This window comes from Mirounga leonina, unplaced genomic scaffold, assembly GCF_011800145.1.
Source record: "Mirounga leonina isolate KUSES-001 unplaced genomic scaffold, KU_Mleo_1.0 Mir_94, whole genome shotgun sequence".
Taxonomy (NCBI): domain Eukaryota; kingdom Metazoa; phylum Chordata; class Mammalia; order Carnivora; family Phocidae; genus Mirounga; species Mirounga leonina.
In genome coordinates this window covers 5,621,881-5,641,494 of record NW_023270855.1, presented here as the reverse complement: position 1 = coordinate 5,641,494, position 19,614 = coordinate 5,621,881, and the positions used below count along the sequence as shown (strand labels likewise).

At 44.0% G+C, this 19,614-nt stretch overlaps 1 protein-coding gene and 1 non-coding gene across 5 annotated transcripts in view; one reads left to right on the top strand and one right to left on the bottom strand.

Moving 5' to 3' along the window:
- Positions 1–19,614, top strand: part of IFT122 (intraflagellar transport 122) — a 68,612-nt gene that overhangs the window by 20,232 nt on the left and 28,766 nt on the right. For all 4 annotated transcript variants that reach the window (XM_034998182.1, XM_034998178.1, XM_034998177.1 and 1 more), the window contains 7 exons: positions 6,326–6,517; positions 6,677–6,815; positions 8,032–8,234; positions 9,164–9,301; positions 10,663–10,827; positions 13,144–13,341; positions 18,145–18,285. In XM_034998182.1, the coding sequence (XP_034854073.1) occupies positions 6,326–6,517; positions 6,677–6,815; positions 8,032–8,234; positions 9,164–9,301; positions 10,663–10,827; positions 13,144–13,341; positions 18,145–18,285 (1,176 nt within the window). The remainder of the gene's footprint in view (positions 1–6,325; positions 6,518–6,676; positions 6,816–8,031; positions 8,235–9,163; positions 9,302–10,662; positions 10,828–13,143; positions 13,342–18,144; positions 18,286–19,614) is intronic.
- LOC118006116 lies at positions 2,684–2,789 on the bottom strand. The gene has a single exon (XR_004677951.1). It is a non-coding gene; the product is annotated as a U6 spliceosomal RNA (small nuclear RNA).

Sequence of the window (19,614 nt, the reverse complement as noted above, 5' to 3'; positions counted from 1 at the left end):
AGCAAATGGGTGGCACCTGATCTTGAAACCCAGATTGTTTTGACTCTAAAGCCTAGGTCTTAGTTATGACTCTATCTTCCTTTATTTGCTTTATGCATTCTATAAACATTAATGAGCACCCACGGAGGCCAGCATTTCACCTATCCTAGGAGCTACTGACAGAACTGTTAATGCCTCTGCATTAAGGCTGGTAGGGGCACAGTTGATAGCCAGTAGCCCCAGTGCAGCATGATACATGGTGTCTTAAAGAGATGTACAGACAGACTGTTACAGGGACACAAAAGAGGATAACATCACTGCTTGGTGGAAATGGGAGATTTTGTAGAGGTGACCTTTGAGCAAGATAAACAGGAATTTGCTAGGCAGAGGACAATTGAGAATAGTGTTTCAGGCAGAGGAAATAGTATCTGCAAAGGCAGGGAAGAATGAAGATATATGTCAACTCAGGGAATAGCAGGTTGTTCAGAGTGACTGGATCCCAAGAATTGTGGACAAAAATGGAACTAGAAAGGAAGATGGGGACATGATTCTTTTTTTTTTTTTTTTTTTTTAATTTATTTATTTTGACAGAGAGAGACACAGCGAGAGAGGGAACACAAGCAGGGGGAGTGGGAGAGGGAGAAGCAGGCTTCCCGCGGAGCAGGGAGCCCGATGCGGGGCTCGATCCCAGGACCCTGGGATCATGACCTGAGCCGAAGGCAGACGCTTAACGACTGAGCCACCCAGGCGCCCCATGGGGACATGATTCTAAAAGACCTGAGTCATGTGGATTAGGAGTTTGAACTTCATATACTATAAGTATTTAGGAGCTATCAATTTAGGTAGGGAGTGACTTGATCAGATTCCTGTTTCAGAAGAATTCCTTGTTTCTGTGGAGGGTGGATTAAAATAGAACCTGGTGGTAGGAAAACCTGTAAGGCTGGAGACACCAAGGATTAGAGTGAAGGTGGTATGGGTGGCTCAAGTACCACAGCCAAGCAGGTGAGAAATAAAGCCTGTTCAGTGGAGCCTTTGTTTAACAATATCCTTATTCCTCAAAACATGTCCTGCTAGAAAGGAGGGGTTTCAGTTATGTGTAGCCCAGCTTTGAGGCCATTTCTTTTCTATCTCATCTTACCATTGGTCTCTTTTTTTTGTAGCTGAGTAGAGAAAAGATAAGTGTCTTCTGAGTTTGCCTTGGCTGATTTCCCCAAACCCTCACTTCTAATTATCTTGCATCTAGCCCTGGCCTATCTCTTCATTCACTTAATGTGTGTATATTATTATTCAACAAATATTTATTGGCATATCTATTGTGTACAAGGCACTGGGCATGGGTATTGGAAGTTCTTGGGAACAAATAACCACACTACACCGGGAAGGAATGGAGTCTTGTTGCTATAGTGAAAATAAAAAAGAACCTGACTTGGTGGTCAGGGCCATGGGCAATATCTTGCATGTATGTAGCACTAGAGCTCATGCTGTGGCCCAGAGTTTTTGAATGATAAGCAACCTCACTCTGCTGAGATAATCCAACTGGCTTGGGACAGCAAAATTGTTTCCTTAGTTGGGTGTCTTTTAAATCTGGGAAGATTTAGAATTAAATATAGGATGATGAAGTAAATCAAGCCTATACTTTTGTGTTAGGTATAATTTGTGTATTTTTGACATTTTAAGTGTTTGTAATGTTTAAGGGTATCTGGATTAATGATAATAATAGCTACCATTTATTGAATTTTAGGCATTGTATAAACTCTTTACAGGGTTAACTCTTAATCTTTGTAACAACTCTGTGAGGTATGTATTATTATCACCACTTTACATGTTAGAAAATTAGGTACAGGGCAATAACCGCCCAAAGCCATACAGGTAATAGTGGCCAAGTCTGGTTTGGAACCCAGGCAGACTGATCCTAGAATCCATATTAGAATATCTATCAGATCTGTCTTGTGATGACCACTTAAAAGTTGTAATTGAGTAATCAATTTTATACATCCAATTTTAAATTGAAAGGTATAAGAAATTTTTAGTTTTAAGTACCTAAGTAATATTGGAATGTTAAAGAGATTCATTATATTTTCTGGCTTGTGGGGGTGGGGGATAGTTACTGATCTTCTTGAATCTATATACTTATGTCTTTATTCTTCCACCAAATGTGGAATAATTTTTTGTTATTTCTTCAAATAATTTTTCTTCTTCATTCTCTCCTTTTCTTCTGTGTCTCCAATTACACGTTAGACCTTTTGATACTGTTCTCCAGGTCACTGAGGCCCTGGTCATTTCTTAAGTCTTTTTTCCCCCCTGCTCTGATCTGTTGCTCAATCTTCAACTTCATTGACTCTTCTGTCATCTGTAATATTTCTGTTAAGCCCATCCAATGAATTTTTGTTTCACTTATTGCATTTTTCAGTTCTAGATTGCCATTTAGTTCTTTTTTGCTATTTGTCCATTCATTATAGGAATATTTTCCTTTATATCCTTGACCATAGTTATAATAGCTGTTTTAAAATTTCATCTGCTAATTCGTATCTGAATTATCTTGGGGTCAATATCTACTAATTGTCTTTTCTCTTGAATATGGTTCACATTTTTCTGCTTTTTGGAATTTTGGGTTATATTCGGGACAGTGTAAATGATGCATCATAGGGATTCATTTCTGTCATGTTCCTCTGAGGATTACTGTGTAGTTGTTTTTGTTTTTGTTTTTAATATGGAATGCTTCATGAATTTGTATGTCATTTTTGCACAGGGGCCATGCTGATCTTCTCTATAATGTTCCAATTTTAGTATTTGTGCAGCTGAAGGAGCACCGTATTAGGGTTTTTAATTTATTTAATTTATTTTTTTAAGATTTTATTTATTTGAGAGAGAGCAAGAGCAAGAGAGATCACAGAGGGAGAGGGAGAAGCATACTCCCCACTGAGTATGATAATGATCAGGCAGAGAGCCTGATGCAGGGCTTGATCCCAAGACCCCAAGATCGTGACCTGAGCTGAAGGCAGACGCTTAACCGACTAAGCCACCCAGGCATCCATCCCTATAGTTGGGTTTTTTAAAAACAAGTAGTTAACTTTGCTGGATTCAACATTCAGAGTCCCATCTTTCCACTGTAAGCAGCAGCTGAAGTCTCTATTGAGTTCTTTAGCCTTGCTAGGCTGCTTAGCATCTGCCTCACATGTGTGTAGTTCAAAGAGTTCCAGATATTCAACAGAGTGTATGTGCAGAATTTTGGCTCTCCCTCCTCTCTCTCATCTGTCTCTTTTCTGGGATTTCCCCTCATTTTTAAGCTGTTATAGCCACTCCAAATTCTGTGCTCATCCAGCAGGGTGCTGATAGGGCCTGCCCTTAGGCAAAAAGCCATTAAAAAAGTGAGAAACTCACGTAGTGCAGTCCTTTCTTCCAAATACCCATGTGTCTTCAGTTTTTGTCTGCTTCTGGTTGCTCTGTAGTGCCTTCAGGTGGTTGTAATTTATAGTTGGTCCAGAGTTCATAGTTGTTACCTGCAGGAGAGTTGGCCCAATGGGAACTAGTGAGCCATTACCAGAAGCTGCAAGCCTTCCATGTCATGACTCATAAGATTTTTTTTAACTTTCGGGCACCTGGGTGGCTCAGTCAGTTAAGTGTCTGCCTTTGGCTCAGGTCACGATCTCAGGGTCCTGGGATCGGGTCCCACATCGGGCTCCCTGCTCAGCGGGGAGTCTGCTTCTTGCTCTGCCCCTCTCCCCCTGCTTGTGCTCTCCTCTCTCTCTCTCTCTCGCAAAAATAAATAAAATCTTAAAAAAAAAAGATTTTTTTAGTTTTCTTACTAGGTTTACTATCATTATATAAGTACTAGGGGAAATTTGGTTGTTAGACATTTGAAATTCTTTTTTTTTTTTTTTTTAAGATTTTATTCATTTATTTGAGGGAGAGAGTGCTCGTGCACGAGCAGTGGGGAGAGGCAGGGGGAGAGGGAGAAGCATGCTCCCCAGTGAGCAGGGAGCCCGATGCGGGACTCAATCCCAGGACCCCGAGATCATGACCTGAGCCGAAGACAGACACTTAACTGACTGAGCCACTCGGATGCCCCAGGCATTTGAAATTCTTATAAGGGAAAATTGAACATATGAAATGAATAATTGCAATTTAAATTAGTTTAAGGGAGTCAACTAAGTTGTAAATGACACTAAGGGATTTTCTTCCTTTTTTTTTTTTTTTTTTTTAAAGATGTATTTCTTTATTTGAGAGAGAGAGTGAGCGAGCATGAGGCGGGTGGGTAGGGTCAGAGGGAGGGAAAAAGAAACCCAAGCAGACTCCAGGCTGAGTGTGGAGCCCAATGACCCTGAGATCAGACCTGAGCTGAAACCAAGAGTCAGACACTTAATCAACTGTGCAATTGAAGTGTCCCAACACTAAGGGATTTTAAAATCTGTTCAAAATTTAACTCAGTAAATGATAATCAAAGGCCTCTTTTCAATTAGTTGTTTACTTTTGTTATACTAATAAATAGGAAAATATAAATTGAACTTAAAAATTTATTGAGAAACCAGGTTTTTAGAATTATTTCTTTAATAATCTAATAGTTTAATAATGGCAATCATAAATACTCTTTTTACTCACAAAAAGTTCCCTCGGGGGCAGCAAAAACTCCAGTGACAATAAGGAGCTTGGACTTTAATGGGTGGTAAGGGGAGTCGGGGACATCAAATTAGCCCTGTTAATTAAGAGAGCAGTGAGAGAAATGCTGTGGGGGAAGTGAGCACAGGGCCATGGGAGCACAGAGGAAGGGGCACTAAATCAGGCCTTGGGTGGGGCGGAGAGATTGGGGGATGTTTTCTGTAGGAGTTGACACCTAGTAGAGAGAGGGAGAGGACACTCCTGGCCAGGGCTGGGGTGGTATGGAGAATAGCGCTTGTGAGAACATGAAGGCCTGAAAGAGCATGGTCTGCTTGGCAAATTATAAGCTGTTCATTTTGGCTGAGAAAAGGCTCTTGGGAGCTGAGCTCAGGAGCTTGACCGTCACCATAACAGCTAAGGGGAGACTACCAAAACTGAAAAGACAACTCACAGAATTGGAGAAATTTTTACAAATCATATATCTGATAAGGGACATATATCTGGAATATATAAAGAACTCTTACAACTCAATAATAAAAAGACAACCCAATTAAAAATTGGAGAAAAGATCTGAATAGACTTTTCTCCAAACAAGATATACATGTGACCAATAAGCACATAAAAAGATCCTCAACATTATTGGATACCAGGGAAATGCAAAGCAAATCAAAATCATACCCACTTGGATGGAGAAATTGGAACCCTTATATACTACTGGTACAAATAAAATGGTACAGTCACTTTGAAAAAATCTGGCAGTTCCTCAAAAGGTTAAACATAAAGTTACTAGAGATCCAGCAAATTCCACTCCTAGGTATATATATCCAAGAGAGATGAAAATATGTTCACATAAAAACTTGTACACATATATCCATAGCAGTATTACTCATAATCGTCAAAAAAGTAGGCATGGCCATCAACTGATGAATGGATAATAAAAGGTGGTAGATCTATGTAATGGAATATTATTCAGCAATGGAAAGGAGTGAAGTACTGATATATGCTCCAATGTGGATGAATTGGTCCCAAAAGGCCACAAATTGTGTGACCCCATTTATGTGAAATCTCTAAAGTAAGCAAATCTATAGACAGAGAAAGTAAATTAGTGGTTGCCAGGGGAGGGAAAGAGAGGAGAATTGGGATGGACAGCTAACAGGTATGTGGTTTCTTTTTGGGGTGATAGAAATGTTCTGAATTAGTGATGATGTTTGCACAATTAATTATATACTTTAAATGGGTGAATTGTATGATATGTGAATTATACCTCAATAAGGTTATTATAAAGAAAAGTAGGATGGTTGTAGTTTCAGAATAGAGGACAATTTTTTAAATTGGATATATTTGGCTTTATGAAATACTTTAAAAAAAAAAAAAAGAAGAAAGAAGCTGAGGGGAACCATTGAACCCTTGCAAGGGCTGTGTGTGGAGGAGAGCCTATGGGAGAAAGACCAATCCCTGGGTCTGGATTGGTTGAGTTGCTAAGACACATACCTGGAGCACCTAGTGGGGACTGGGCGGATTGTTGCCCACCCTAGCAGTGGAGGATTCAACTATGTGGAGAGGAGGAGTAGGGTGCTCCAGGGAGACTAGCCTGTGTTCGTGATGGAATCCCACAGGGGGTAACGGTGGCCAGCTTGCCCTTGTCTTCTTGACTCCCCTCATTAAAGTTGGTAGGAAAAGCCCTAAATTGTGTTGTGACTACTGTGGATTCACTAGTGGTTTTCCCTTGCTGTGTGTTTTCTTTCCTCAGATTGGGAAGGATCGGTCACTGAACTTTGACCCCTGCTGCCTCAGCTACTTTACTAAAGGGGAGTACATTTTGCTGGGAGGGTCAGACAAGCAAGTATCCCTTTTCACCAAGGATGGAGTGCGGCTTGGGACTGTTGGGGAGCAGAACTCCTGGGTGTGGACGTGTAAAGTGAAACCTGACTCCAACTACGTGGTAAGAAGAGGAAGTTCATTCTGTTGGGCCATTGCCTGAGCAGGCACAGACATCAGCCATGTGTAGCCAGTCAGATCATTGACATTTGTTCCTGACAACTGGGAGGGCAGACTCTTTCTCCACAGACAGCTGGGAATTAACAACTCTCTTTCCCTGCAGGTGGTAGGCTGCCAAGATGGCACCATTTCCTTCTACCAGCTTATTTTCAGTACTGTCCATGGGCTCTACAAGGACCGGTATGCCTACAGGGATAGCATGACTGATGTCATCGTGCAGCACCTGATCACTGAGCAGAAAGGTAAAAGGCAGGTATGGCCCCTCTGCCCTCCAGCCTTTGGGAAGAGGGGTAGGTTGAGAGAGCTGCTGATAGGGCAAGTGAAATGATAGGGAATGTTCCTCCTCAGTCTTTTGGAAACACGTTGGACCACTGGTTCTTGCCTCTTTTTTTTGGAGGGTAAGGGGAGAATGTAGATGTCTTTGAGGATCTAATGAGAGCAATAAACCCTCTCTCAAAAAAAAAAGAGGGGAGGCACAGACTTAACATAATTTTGCTGCTGCTAATTCCAAGGGGAACATGGACTCCGACTAAGGGAGGTTAATATATGGCATGTCAGAGCCAGGGTGGCTGAACTGCATGGGTCTTTGTGGACCTATATCCTCTCTGGTATGGATATACTAGAGGCCTTCTCTCTCAGCCTCATCTCCACTTGCCTCCTGATGGGTCCTTACCCAAGGGTAAGCAGGGGCAGTGGGTCACCACAGGCTCAGTCAGAAGATCCAAGTTCCAGGCCTAGCACAGTCAGTCTGAACTTCAGTTTCATCCACTGTCCACTCAAGTCGCCATGCTGGTTAAATGGGCTAAGGATCCACTTATTTCAAGTGTAGTCATATACAGCTGTGCTGGCCATAGCACCCTGCCCAGTGCCTATGTGTAGGGATACACATTGAGGGTTGTCTTACAGATTCAGCTGGCATCCTTTGGTTCCCATCCAGGAGCACCTCTGGCTGAAGATGCCAGTTGTGCTGGTGAGGGTATAGCCACTTGGGCAGCTCCCCAGCTTCCTTTCTGGCGACATTTTCTCCATCTGGTCTGCAGTTAGAGTGTGAGAGCCTAGTATATACCAGAAACTACATGCAGTTCTCTATTGTTGATGGTGGTGAGTGGAGAGTAGCTAGAGGCATGGATAGTCATCCAGATGGCCTTCTGATCATTAGGGGCAATACATTAATGTTGTGCACAGGAGTTTAAACTTATATTCAGCAAGTGAGGGTATCACTAAGAATTTTACTTTACATACTCAGTTGTAAACTTTGGACCACAAAGATTGTATATGATTTTAGATCCCAGTGTTTAGTAGAGCTGATTCACATATTAGACACTCTGTAAAGATTTTTTGATGAGAGTGTCTCCTTTAATTGCCAGTAACATTAAGTAAATGATAGCTTTTAATTTTTCTGCCTTCTACCTTACTTAACAATCTCTTGCTAGAGCTGGATTTCTTTTCCTTTGACAGTTCGGATTAAATGCAAAGAGCTTGTCAAGAAAATTGCCATCTACAAAAATCGATTAGCTATCCAACTGCCAGAGAAAATCCTCATCTATGAGTTGTATTCAGACGACTCGTCAGATATGCATTACCGGGTGAAGGAGAAGATTGTCAAGAAGTTTGAATGCAACCTCCTGGTGGTGTGTGCCGATCACATCATCCTCTGCCAGGTGCGCAGCAGGTTGGAGGGATCGGGCTGAATCCTCTTCATGTTTCCTCCAAGGATAGGGTACCCAAATCATGGTTTTAAAATTGAACACTAAGAAACAAGTCCCTTTCCATCAAACTCAGTAGCTGTTCATTGCTTTAATTTTATTGACATCTAGAGGAGTTAGACTCTACTAGAAAGTCATGGGCCATAACCTGGAGAATACCTTTTTGTATTGCAAAGCACTTTGTTATCCTAGGATTATACATGTTTTAATGACTTAAAGCATACACTGATAGAAATGAAGAGCGATTTTTTTTTGGTAAACATATACACATAAAAATTTATATTATCTTTCTGTTAAACAACAAAAAATGTATAATATCAACTCAAAAATAGTAAAGGAGGTTTTACTTGCTGAAAGATTTTTTCACAGAAAAAATTTCTCAACTGAGAGCTTTCTACAAAATGTCTAGGGCAATGCCAAGAGAAGTTTGGAAAGACTTTGAGGGAAGGCCAGCCCGGCATCTTTCTTGGAAGTAGAGGTGGATTTAGTTTCATAAAAGTAGGCCTGTTAGAAGTGATAAAGTGGCAGAAATCCTTTAGAAAATCACTATATGTAAAATACAAATAAAATCTCTCTAAAAGTCAAGAACTTCAAGCAGTTTAGAGGTGCCACAAGTTACAGATGTGACAAAAAAGTGTGCTTTTGGATGCTGCCTTTGTGGCTTCCCAGAGGTCTGCACAGAAGATGTGAGGCTGAGCTGGGCTCTGTGGTGAAGGCTTACATGAAGGATTAATGAACAATGCCAATCATGGGGACTAGATGGGGTTCAATAGACACTGAATGTGTAGGTATTTTTCATCCCTCACATGCAGGAAGACCTCCTTGGGAGGGCTGGGAACACTTACTCTGTCAAATATCCATGCAGAGCTGGGTTTGCTTTCTAGGAGAAACGGCTACAGTGCTTGTCCTTCAGTGGAGTGAAGGAGCGGGAGTGGCAGATGGAGTCTCTCATTCGCTACATCAAGGTGATCGGTGGCCCTCCAGGAAGGGAAGGTCTGTTAGTAGGCCTGAAGAATGGACAGGTGAGTGCTCTCATGTGTCTCCCATCAGGCTGATTATCTGTATGCAGACCATAGGGACCAGACTCATTATGACCCTAAGATGGTTTCCCTGGGGCAGGGAAAAGGGCTTTCCCCACCCCACATTCACCACAGACACATTGGAGGGCAACCCAGAGTTTCATTTTTTGAGGACAGCTTCAGGCCAAAGATGCAGTGGCCCTTAGACTTAGAGTGTGCTGCATTCTAGCAGGGTTGGCACTGTGGCTTCTGGGCTGCCTGTAGAGTGGATTAGTGGGTTTAAGGGCACCCAGAAGATGGGAGATTTGTTAGAGGTACAGTTTCACGGGCTTGCTAGAGAGGAAGGCAGAGCTCATTCTTAGGTCAGATCCCTATTAGGGCAGTGAATGGATTAAGGCAGTGTGTTCTAGCTTGTGTTTTAGAGGGTGCTGGTCCTCAGGCTATTACTAGGTGTTATAAGAAAAATGGGCCCTTTGCTCATATAGATGTGGAAAATCTAGGTTATACAATTAAACAGATTTGTGTGTGTGTTCTTTGCTCAAAATAAGAAAAGTTCTAAGTGGGCTACATGGAAATTTGAAAGTGAAAATATAACTGCGTTAGCCTGAGAGCCAAGCTGTCTAGCAGATGGCTTGTGGCTAAAGCTTGTCAGGCCTTTCCTGGGGACAGAAGTCATGGAGTATGAAATTAGTGGGGGCTGCAGGGTAGCAATACCAAAGGGATGGAAAGTCTGAATCTTTCTCATGGTCAGCTGTCACTTCCAGTGTGAGGCCTGAGAACATGGGACTTTGGGGGCAGGTCGACCTGGGGTCATGTTCGTGCTTCGCTACTCACTAGCTGTGTGACCCTGGGCAGGTCACTTTGCCTCTCTGAGGCTCAGGTTTTACAAATGAGGATAATGCCTCATGTTTCAGAGGGCTGTCAGAAATAGTCAATAACTGATAGCTGTCATCATCCTTCTCATCATCATCATTATTTTGCTGTGGTTATACCCAATGTCTTGTCAGTGTTTAAAGTAGCTTCTTCCTGTGTTAGTTTGTGACTCAGATCTCGCTAGGTGGTGTCTCCTAATCCTGCAGTTTGGGTAATGTTGTTAACAAATCCCCAGTTAAACAGACATTTAAGTGAATTTGTCATGTCTTGGGCCCATAATTACTTTGTCAACCTCTGATGAACCACACTTCTGGTCTCCTAAGGATAAGCCCCCACTCCTGTTCTTTTGATAAGTCCTTTTCTCTGCATGGAACCTCTGTTGAAGTTAGTGGGAGTTGTTCTTGTAGAACACATAGATTCCAACAGCCTGGCGCAGTTCTGGGGTCTTGTTGCCATGGTGATTCACACTTTTTTCTCTGAAATTTCACCAGATCCTAAAGATCTTTGTGGACAATCTCTTTGCCATTGTCCTGCTGAAGCAGGCCACAGCCGTGCGCTGCTTGGACATGAGTGCTTCCCGTAACAAGCTGGCTGTGGTGGATGAAAACGACACGTGTCTGGTGTATGACATCCACACCAAGGAGCTGCTTTTTCAGGTGAAATCCCAGAGAATTTCTAGGACATGGTCCTTTGACTCCTTCTCTATTTCCCAGTCCCTGCAGGAGGTTCTCACCCTCTGGTTCCCAGGCAGGTCTCCGGGAGGAGCAATGATGTGTAGGGGTGTAGGCTTTGAGCAGGGGCACAGAGCTCAAGACGCCCCAGGGCACAGCCCACTCCTCCCACACATGAGCTGCAGGAATTGGGTAAGCCGCTTTGAACTTTGCTTTCCTCACAGGTAAGATGGGCAAGTAATACCTTTATTTCTGTGAATAGTAAATGAATAATAATAAATTTTTTTTTTTAAGATTTTATTTATTTGAGAGAGAGAATGAGAGAGAGAGCATGACGGGGTGGGGAAGGCCAGAGGGAGAAGTAGACTCCCTGCTGAGCGGGGAGCCCGACATGGGGCTTGATCCCAGGACCCCAGGATCATGACCTGAGCCGAAGGCAGTCGCTTAACCAACTGAGCCACCCAGGTGCCTGAATAATAATAAATTTAAGTGGGACACTTGATAGGCTCTCAGTGCATTGGTTAATGTGAGGATGATTCTTTTGCAAAAGTGCTTCTTGCCAATTAGAGGTTTGCTGTATCTATAAGTGACCTAAGACACAGTAAAGAAATAGGACTAGTTTTGTCATCTGAAAGAAGGGAAAGGATGATAACCTTCTAGTTATTTCACAAGGATGCTATCAGAGCCAACAAAATGTGAACTGTTTTAGGAGATAAGCATTGTTTACACACCATTTGGTCCTATGGCTGGTAGAAGTGTGTCACTGGAGAAGAAATCCCAAGGGCTTCATGCTCAGCTCCTGGCTGGCTTTCTGCCATACTCAGCGCCACTCTTTGCCTCTTTAGGACTTTGTAAGAGGTCAGGGCCTATTTGCCTGAAGCAAGCTCCCCCCTGAAGCTGAAACCTCCCCTGTCTGGCTTCCTTGGCCACAACAGGTGTCCCAGTATTAATCTGCAGATCGAGATGCCCTTCTCAGGGCTCCTTCTTGTCCTTGGGAGCAGAATTAGCAGGGCAGAGGGATGCTGGAGTGTAGGGAGCTGCCTCAGTTGGAAGGGGCTACCTGGCTACTGCTAGCCTGAGCTGACTCTAATAAATCAAGGCAGAGTGATTAAGGGCGAAAAAAGAGCACAGGTTTTGTCTTTAGACAGATCTGGGCTCCAGTCCTGCCCTCACCACTTACTGTGTGATATCCAGCAAGTCAGTACAGTTCTCTGAGCCTAAACTTCTCCTTACCTCTGAAATGGAACTAGTAAATGCCCCCTCACAGAATTGCTATAGGACTAAACAAGATACCACAGTACCTAGCTCAGTGCCTGGTATAAAACAGGGCCCTAACTGTTAACTTCTCTCCGCAACCTCAAAACCACCTCCTGTAGGTAGGTTAGCAGGCCCCCAGTTGTGAATCTGTGCCTGAGCCTAGAACCATACAGGAATGGAAGGGCATGTGTCCTTCCCCATCTCCACTGAGGGTTCTGTAGTAGGCTAGGGAAGGTAATTCTCAGACTTTGCCAGGAGACATAAACATTCCCAGCTGTCTTTTTTCTTCTCTCTGCTGCCCCTGCCCCCTGCAAATGAAAACAGCTATATTGTTTTTTCTCATTATAGAAGTAATCCATGCTCATTATAAAAGATTCAGACATTGTAGAAGATTCTAGGTAGAAAGGTATGAACATCTGCTGGTCCCTGGGGCTCCAGAGCTAAGCAGAAAACTTTGAGAGGAGGTAGGGGGAAGGGAGTGCATCCCAGGGTGACTGTATTTCTCCAGTGTGAGAATTTTAAATGCAGAGACAATATATTATTTTCTAATATAAAAATAACACTTTTTTCTTATTATAAAAAAAACAGTGGATGTTCATGACCAAAAGAAATTTCAGGCAAACAAAAAGCACAGAAAATAAAAAGCACCCACAATTCCACCCACCCTGAAACAATCACTGTTAATTTTTTGGAACAGATCCCTTTAAATCTTCTATACATAGCTATGTATTCCCATTTTCTAACAGAAGTAAAGCCACTTTGCTCATTTTCTCACTGTGTAATGATTAATATTTGGGATAATAATTTTTTTTCAAAAGTAATGCTTGCTTATTAAAAATAGTTCTAACATAAACAAGTACATAGAGGATTTTGCCTCTATGCTTCTATCCTTTTCTTCTGGTTCACTATTCCTGGTTTTCCCCCCATCCCACTGTTAGCAATTTAGTGTGATTCAGGCTTTAAAAAGAATGCTTGACTGAGTGCAGGAATGGTACCAAAGGCCAGGGTGGTTGTCACAAGGTCCTCACTATCCCTGTCCCTCAGGAACCAAATGCCAACAGCGTGGCCTGGAATACCCAGTGTGAGGACATGCTCTGCTTCTCGGGAGGAGGCTACCTCAACATCAAAGCCAGCACCTTCCCTGTGCACCAGCAGAAGCTACAGGGCTTTGTGGTGGGCTACAATGGCTCCAAGATCTTCTGCCTCCATGTCTTCTCCATGTCAGCTGTGGAGGTGCCACAGGTAACCGGGGCGCTTGTCAGCTCTCAGCAATGAGTGGCAGGGAAAGACCAGGAAAGCCAGGCCCCTCACTGATGCATTGGGTTGGGGGATGGATGGGGAGGGAGAGGGAAGAGAGATGAATTGCAGCTATGATGTCATGGAAGGTATTCTGGACTAGAACCTGAAAGCCTGCCTCCACCCTGTACAACCTGTGTGTCTTTGGGCAAACAGCTCCACCTCACTGAGCCTCCATTTCTTTCTGATCCCCCTTTCCTGGTTGGGACAGGGAGGGTATTCAGGGTTGTCTGTTTTCAGACAGAGTGTGTTTCACTGAGGGCCATGCATGGGGCAGAGTGGAGTAAGCCAGCAAAGCTGGGAGTGCAGCAGTGTGTATGCACAGATGCAGGAGGGGGGATGGTGTGAGAGAAAAGAGAATATGGGTGGGATGGGGAGGGGGCCTGAGGTCTTGTGAGCCAAGAAGGGAGCATGGGACTATCTGCACAAGTCCCTCAAACTAGGAGGCCAGAACAGAAATGGGGGCCTGGAGCCACAAACAGGGGAGGGCAGAAACACAGGTGGGAGGGCAGAGATTGGCAACCCAAGTCAGGGCTGGCCTAATCCCAGCTGTCCCAGCTGCCTGTCTGTTCCCCAAATGAATCATGCTCACTGTAGAACTGCCATAAAGTAGAGACAAGCACAAAGGAGAGGCTTAGCCCTCAGAATCCCAACCTCAAGGGGAATCAGTCTTAAACATTTTAGGACATACCCACCCAGGCCTTTTCTGTATGTATATGTAACATATGCAGAATATACAATTACGAGTATACAATTTTATATGAACATGTTAAACAAAAGTGGAATCTACTGTAGATATTGTTTTTGACTCTTATTTATAAATATTGCTCCTATAAATGAAACCTCAGATTTACTATACTTCCTTTACTGAATGTGGACCACAAATGAGAGATTTTTAATCACTGTCCTTTATCGCCATCTTCCAATTTAACCTAACATTTACATATTGCAGACCCATCACTTTGTATGAAGTACTGGCTGTCAGCTAGCAGAGTGGCTTTTTCTCTCAGCAATCTACTGGAAGCATGGATCCACCTCAATAAGTGTACTTTTCTAGCATTTTAAAAATACTAAGATGATTGTAGATTGACCTATAGTTGTAAGAAATCATATAGAGAGCCCTTGTACAACTTGTCCAGCTTCCCCACTGGTAACAGTTTGCAAAATTACGGCACAGATGTTTCACCTATGTAGGTTCATGTCTCTACAACCACCAACCCATGAGATCTCTGATGTTGGGTTGCCCTTTTATTGTAACCACACCCGCCTCCCTGCTGTCCCCACCCCAACATTGTTTTTATTTTTTATTTTTTTTTTAAGATTTTATTTATTTATTTGACAGAGAGAGAGACAGCGAGAGAGAGAACACAAGTAGGGGTAGTGGGAGAGGGAGAAGCAGGCTTCACCCTGAACATGGAGCCTGACGCGGGGCTCGATCCCAGGACCCTGGGATCATGACCTGAGCCGAAGGCAGCCATTTAACCGACTGAACCACCCAGGTGCCCCCCCCACATTGTTTTTAATAACTTCTTTTTATCCTATCACATAGATGTTCCACAGCATACTCAACCAGTACCTATTGTTGGACACTTTTGCTGCTTACAGCTTTTTTGCTATTGTAGATAGCATCTTTCTTGCCAAGTCTTTGTACCTATCCCACCTTAGCTTCTTGGTGTGAATTCCTGGAAGTGAAATTGTTGGATAAAAGGCCATGTACATTTGACAGATTTTTAGACATGTTTCTAGATTGCCCTTCAGCTTCCTTTTTCTGGGTGGGGGTGGAGGGCATTGAATCATTTTATTGAGGGGCTTCAGAGGACGGTCGAAGGGCTGGGAGGACAGTGAGATCCTGTGTCCTCAGCCCAGCCGGGATCTCCCCACCTTCATAGTCACTGAAAGCCTGACTTGGCTTCTTGTAAAGGGTGGGGCTGGGGTCTGCTTCTTCCTCTAAGCTGATGGTACTTATTACTCATTGTGCAGAAATTATAAGTGCCTGACACAGAGCAATTATTCAATAAATATTAGTGGAATTCAGACCTGAGGAAAAGGAAAGAGAAAGAAAGGAGAGAGGTGGGTGGAAGTGGCAGCAGGAGGGGCAAGAACAGCCCCTACTGGATTGTTTCCTTGTAGTCCTTATCTGCTCCCCGTCCCAAACCCATGCACCACATCCACCAGAAACCCAATCTTCCTTAATCGTGCCAAACAGGCTATGCTGATTAAAAGTTTTTCTCCCAAGACTGCCATCCTGACCTCAAAGATAAATGCAGTTTGCTGCTCCCTGGCTTTGGCTGGCCAAGAGGAGCCAGAGGGGCAGCCTGGGGCTTCCTCTGCCAAGCCCTTAAAATTCAGAAGCCAGATTCCCCATCCAGTTCCCCCGCCCCCAATAGCTTCCCCAAGCCCATCCTGCTGATGCAGCAGGGTCAGAACTGCCAAGGGTTAGGAGAGGCAGCCTCAAGACAAAGGCTATTTATCTGTTGCCTCTGCCTCCAGCCATCCTGTGGTTTTGGCCTAGAGAGGAGGGAGAAAGCATCAGACCCACTCTGGGGATTTCTGGTTTCCTTTCGAAATTTACATCATCTTGTGCAAGAACTGGTTTGTCAGGGCTGCCAAGTAGGGCGGCAAGCCCTAGTCAGGCTTCTCGGGGCGGGTGGTGACTTCATGCTTGGAATGCAACAGTGAGATAAAGTAGAACTCAGAGGGCATTTGTTCAGTTAGGATATTTTTAAAACTCCCACTCTCAGATTGTGCCTCCCAAGCAAGCCCAAATGTTAACCATTCATCGTATCCTCGATTCTGATGTGTCTGTCCAAGTCCCTTTTCCAGCCTTACGGGGCATTCAGCGTGGCAAGAAGTTGTGCAGTTTCGGGGAAAGAGCACTGGCTTTGAGTTCTGACTCTGCCGCCTGAACCAGCTGTGATCTTGGGCAACTCCTTTCACTCTTTGGGGACTCACTTCTTTTCTGTTTAGTTAAATATACCTATCTTTCAGGTTTTGTCTGGCCCAATTCCTATTGTTATTAACCATCTTAAAGCAGCAAACACTACAAAACAGAACTGAATTGGAACAGAGGATGCTCACTAAAGGAGTTTAGAAAGGAAAGCTCATTATGCATGGGGAGTTTGAGAAAGCTTCCAGGAGGTGATGACACTTGATCTGAGCCCCAAAACGTCTGGGGAGGCAGAGAGGAGCAGGGAGATTGTTTCAGACAGGGGGAAAGATGGGGGTAGGAACAAGTCTGGAGAGTTGGGGAGATGGCGAGGAGCTGGTGCTGAGAAAATACAGTGGAGGTACTGAGCACATCTCTTGTTTGCTCCTGGTAGCCTGTGAGCTGGGCAGGGCATCTAAAGAGAAGTTAAACAGTTTACCTAAAAAAAACCACACAGCTAGGATGTGGCTGAGGTAGGTCTGGGTTCTGGCTCAGCTGCTCCCCTGTCCATACCCTGCTACCCCACTAAAGGGAGGAAGGGTAGGTGGAATGGTATGGGAGAAAAGATGAGCACTCCGAAGCACCCACATCTTGCTGTCAGAGGGCAGAATGGCTTAAGAAAGAAGAAAAAAATCCTTCAACTTGAAAGCTAAAAAATGAGACAGGGAAGTTCAAAGGTATAGGCCCCAAATGGAGAAAACAGCACTTCTAGCTTCACATTTGGGAACCATTAGCATGAAGTACTGGCTGATTGATCTCTACTGCCCGGGAGAGATTGAGTTCCCTTCAGCACACTGGCCTAAAACAAGGGTAGAGCCTTTCGTTATTCAGGACGCCAGACCCAGCTCAGACTTGTTCTCGTGTATGCGCACATACACATATCCCATACCCAAGAGCCGGGAAAGTGCTCAGGACCTGGAGTCAGCTCACCCCAGGCTCCAGCCCCACGTCTTCCCTATGCTGCTTCTGTGTCTTCAGGCTATAATCCGGGACTGATAACCTGCAACACAGACCTGTTGGGACAGATCCAAAAGCAGTATGTAAACCTAAGAAGAGAAGTTATTGGGAACCACTCAGGTATCACAGTGAGGCAGCCCAATCTGGAAGGAGGGACTGCAGGAAGGTTCCCAGCTCCAGGGAACTCAGAGAGATGTGCCTCTCTGAGTAACCTGGAGCTGATAAATCACTTAGGTTTCTTGGGTAAGATGGTTTCGCAGCCCTCTTAATAGGAGGCCATCCCAGACCCCCTCCCCACAGTAATGTTCCTTCCTCCAGCAAACATAGACTGAGGGCCTGCTGGGGGAGGTAAGTACAACCCCACCACTACTCTCAGGGTATGCCCAGACTTGTGGGGGAGACAGGCTTTTAATTACAGCACAATTGAGATCTGGTTAAAGGGCAGAGAAAGCTCAGACTCCTTTCCTTGAGGAGTCAGTGAAGACTTTCCAGAAGAGGTGATACTTTAACTGGCCCTTCAGAGCCAAGTAGGTACTTTCCAGAGGGTGAGGAGGAGCAAGGGCATTCTAGACGAGGGTGATATTTTGTGGTAAAGCATACCTGGAGGTGGGGAAAGCTGGTGGTAGAAGGAAGGACAGGCAAGAAGTTTGTGCTGCTGAATGCTGTTTTGGCTATGAAAGGGGGTGGCAACTGGAAAGCATGTGGAGTGTGTGGGGTGAGAAGAGTACTGATTAATCTTTATAGTGTTGCTCTGTGGGCATTTGTAATTAAGTCAGTGGCACACATCTGGAGTCAGGCTTTGTATGAATCTGATTCTTTCCATTGCTCTGAAAACAATCTTCTTTCCTTTTGATGAAATCCTGTAGTCTGCTCCAATGTACCAGTACCTGGATAGGAAAATGTTCAAAGAAGCCTACCAGATTGCTTGCTTGGGAGTGACAGACACTGACTGGCGTGAGCTGGCTATGGAAGCTTTAGAAGGATTAGAGTTTGAAACAGCAAAGAAGGTAAGCATCTAGTCAGCCTAAGCTGGAATCTGGCCCTTGGAGGGTCCCTTGAGGAGGCAAAAGGGACTCCAGGTGATATATGAAGAGGCAGACACATACTGTAGTGAGCTCTGGAGATAGACTGGCCTGGATTCAGATCTCAACTCAGCTACCTCCTGAGTCTGGGCAGGTAACTCATTTCTAAGTTTGCTCATTTATAAAATTGGGGTGATGATTAGCCCCATCCTCACAAAGTTCTAAGGGTCTAATGTGGTAATGTCTGTAAAGCCTGATACAGGAGAAACATCTGATAGATTCTAGCTGTCACCCTTATTAGCTATGATTATGTAAAGCACCTAGCTGAAAGCATGGCACGTAATAGGGATGCAATCAAGGGTAGCTTTTATTATTGGTATGAGCACTTATTGGTATTAGCCATTTTTTACACAGTGCTGTTTTTCTTTGTACCCTGCTAGGTATGGTCAAAGAGATAGTCGAGCTCTCTGATTCTGACGGCAGTGTCACTTCCCACATACTTTGATGGCTTCAATCTGGTGTCATTTCCTGGCCAGTATATTAAAACTACAGAAACTGGCTGACAACATTTGACCCCTTGCCACGCATCAGAAAAAGCCCAGCTCTTAGTTGGGTTTTCATCTAGAACCTGAGGTGGAGGAAAGGAATGGCCTTCAACTCTCTCTCCCCTACTTCTCCCTTCCCTCTTTATCTTCCCATAGCCAATTAATCATATATTCATTTGCTCATATTACTGAGCATGCAGGGAAGGAATTGCATGGGTATGTGATGCCCGCCCTGTGCTAGGTCAAGACTTGTAGGCATGAAAGGAGAGAGGAACCAAGGCCAGATACCATCTCTGCTGTATATAGGCTGGATGACCCCATACCAGCCGCTTCTCTCATAGACTCCATCCTCCCATGTCTGCAGTGGGGATGGTGAAAATGCTAACTGCCCTGCCTTCCTGACACAGGGTCATTAGGCTTAACTACCACGTTGTAAAAGGGCTTCCAGAACTAGCAAGTGTTATACAAATGCTAGCTGTTTTTAAAACAAGTAAAATTGCTGTTATTTAATTATATTTTTATATCAACTAAGGGTCAGAAAACTGGTAATAGAGAGGATTTTAAGAATTCAGAGGCGGGAGGAAATATTCTCATGGAGGGAGCTTCCCTCTCCTGCAGGCCCCCTCCCCCACAAAATGCCAGGAGGGATGAGGAATAACAAAGTATTCCTAGACTGTGTTTTATTTGTTTTCAGCCTGGAATGAAATTTAAAGTCTTCCTCAGAGACTGTCATCTCCTCACACCCAAGAAATAAACACTTATCTCAGCT